The sequence below is a fragment of the Centruroides sculpturatus genome, unplaced genomic scaffold (genome assembly GCF_000671375.1).
Source record: "Centruroides sculpturatus isolate CEXI.00-Female unplaced genomic scaffold, Cexi_2.0 scaffold114, whole genome shotgun sequence".
Classification (NCBI taxonomy): Eukaryota; Metazoa; Arthropoda; class Arachnida; order Scorpiones; family Buthidae; genus Centruroides; species Centruroides sculpturatus.
In genome coordinates, this window is record NW_019384417.1 from 302,332 (window position 1) to 305,044 (window position 2,713).

A 2,713-nucleotide genomic window follows, 5' to 3' on the forward strand; every position below is an offset into this window, starting at 1 on the left:
AATTATTGTCTCATTATTATGGGTTTGTATAGTCCACGTAATTGCCTTTTTAATAGGCAATTACGTGGACTATACAAACCCAGGTGTTGGTCAGTCCGAATATGTCGGACCCTGTGCTTCACCATTCTTAAGCCCCGTTGTGGTCTTGCCCGAAACCATAATGGGTTGAATAAAACATGCCCGGCCTACCACTGGCCAAGCGGCTCCGTTCCCCGAACACTGAGAGTTCGGTCGTGGATTGCGCCTGGCCGGGACAGGATGATTACGTGGAGTTTTCCGGGTTTTCTCCACGTCTGTAACGCCAATATAGAAGCCAGTTACCCTTGAAACACCTCCCGGAAAGCATTTCTTCTAGGCAAATCGCCCAAGTGTTGCGTTGCCGTAATTTAAGAAACAACAACGATAAAACATGACCTCTTAGTATCCACGGGCGAAGAGTTTTAAAAAATGCGTCAAAACAAATGCGTCCGACGTAAGTACTCGTGGTCAAAAGGTTAACGTGTTTTTACCGAGAAAAATAAAACTAAAAAACATTTTAATTTTCCACTTTTAAATGTAATATATTTAGGTCATTTATTTATTTATTTCCAAAAAAATCAACATGGCATTAGAAGTGCACATGGTTGTGTCCATCCTCTTCCTTACTGTAGGATCCGTAATAGTAGTTGTAGGATTGGTTTTATATTGCTTGATCAAACCCGATCTTTACGATCGATTAGTGACGTCGGTTCTTCCGCCACCCCCGGTGGAAGTTCCAAGCGCACCTTCTCCTTCAGATTCGAAATTAATGCGCTATAGCCCCACTTCGAAAGGTATTAAAATACATAAAGGTCGTTGGGACTGAATATTTCGTTAAACTTGTTTTTTAATTTATATGAAATTTCATTTTTCATCGCAATGTTTTGCTACAAACTTGCAACTGTTTAAAATTATATTGGGCTCATTAAATTTAAATATTTTTCTTTCGTTATGAATCGGGTAGATTTTTTTTGTTTTCGTCATCCGACATAACTGTTATAAACATTATTATTAATTATAAATTCATCAAAAAATGCGCGACTTTAATAAAAATCGAATCTGTAAACATTTAATATAAAATTTAATTAGTTTTATGGAATATAAAAATTTATGTACAAATTTAATTGTTGAAGTAATTATAATTCTAAAGTACACAAACCGAGCACGTGTATTTTTTGGTTTATTTAAATTCGTCTGGTATTTTTTTAGTAACGAAAGTTTTTAGCAGTAGAACACCGGATGAAATACAGTGTAAATGTCTGTAGAATATAAGTCGTTTTGGCCAGTTATAGTCGTATAAACAGCCTTTAATTAAACATCAGAACACTACTTGATGTCACTGTCGTTGTTCTATATGCTCTTTAACCGAATCTCGAATGGTGTCGAAGTATCCTTCCGTAAATTGGGATAGAAAGTCAAATACAGTCGATTACGTCGTAGCCAGGTGAAAAATCAATTCCTGTGAGTGTCATATTCGGGTGAGAGGTCACTTTCGAGTGCCGAAGTGTTACATTCGGTGAAAAGTCGAAATCTGTGCAAAAAAGCCTGGCCAGAGAAGAGGTTTATGTCTTCCAGCAGCAAAACAACCTTTTCCTTCAAGGCCTTTTACGCTCGACGGACTCTTCGGACTCCTTTCTGCCCACTCCGGTCTCACTCGACGATGTCTCCACCGTCCATTCCGGAACCTCCGGATATCGCCCNTTTGGTTGCTATGCCTTGACTCTGGTCCGGCATAGTACACAGCCACCGGTGTGTACCGAGTATAACCCACCAAACCCAACACATAATAATAATAATAAATTACTTTATAATATAAGATATAGATCGTCAATTTAAATTCAATTTTTTAAATTACATGGGTTCAGACATTTTAAGATTGTCAATTTTTGAATTGTTGTAGATTCCAGACATTTCAAGTATGAATTTATGAAGTTTTGCGTGTTACAGACATTCTGAAACTGTGAGTTTTCGAATATTTGTGTGTTCCTGACGTCGAAAATTGTCAATTTTTCAATTTTCCTAAACCGCAGATATTCCAAAACTTTATCTGTAAGATAGTCAAACCTAAGAACAATGGCCACTGAAGGGAGGATTAAAAAATAACCGTGGTATGCAGTTTTATTTAATTAAAACAGCAGTGGCGTGCCGTGACATTTGATGATAGGGAAGCTGTGTTTCTGTAAGAAGCGCACTTCCAGGGAAAATCAGTTAATTGCGCGTCAATAATGATCTAGAGTCCATTCATATCGTTTGTTCGATAAGCCAGTAAAAACCGCAAATCTCTCTAAATGTATTTTTAATATCACAATTACATTCCGAATCGCTAGCCACAATATAAGGGCTAAAACTAAAAATAAAATAATAAAACGTGTGGTGGATATACAGTACATACCTGCTACAAAATATTCTTCAATTGTATTTATATACTTCTAAAAAAATTATAATTAAATATAGCTTTGTAAAGAAACGTACATAAAAACAATAAAATATTTTTTACTTTTTAAATCTTAGTCAAATAGCCGACTACGAGTGGCTAATGGATTGAATCAGAGACGGTCCTGGTAGGTGCATGCACGCGGGCTGCCAAATCCCCAGGGTGCCGATACCGGTCAATGTCAAATGCCTCTTTTGTCGCATCACTAGAATATCTCAAAGGACGCGACAGGGCTGTTGTAGATTTTAAACGTTTCTCGCC

General features: G+C 37.2%; 1 protein-coding gene across 1 annotated transcript in view; it reads right to left on the reverse strand.

Moving 5' to 3' along the window:
- Positions 1 to 1,597: 1,597 nt before the first annotated feature.
- The window catches only part of LOC111619200, an 8,301-nt gene continuing 7,185 nt past the window's right edge, over positions 1,598 to 2,713 (reverse strand). Inside the window, exon 3 of the mRNA XM_023360891.1 lies at positions 1,598 to 1,703. Within this exon, the coding sequence (XP_023216659.1) occupies positions 1,614 to 1,703 (90 nt within the window). The 3' untranslated portion in view covers positions 1,598 to 1,613. The remainder of the gene's footprint in view (positions 1,704 to 2,713) is intronic.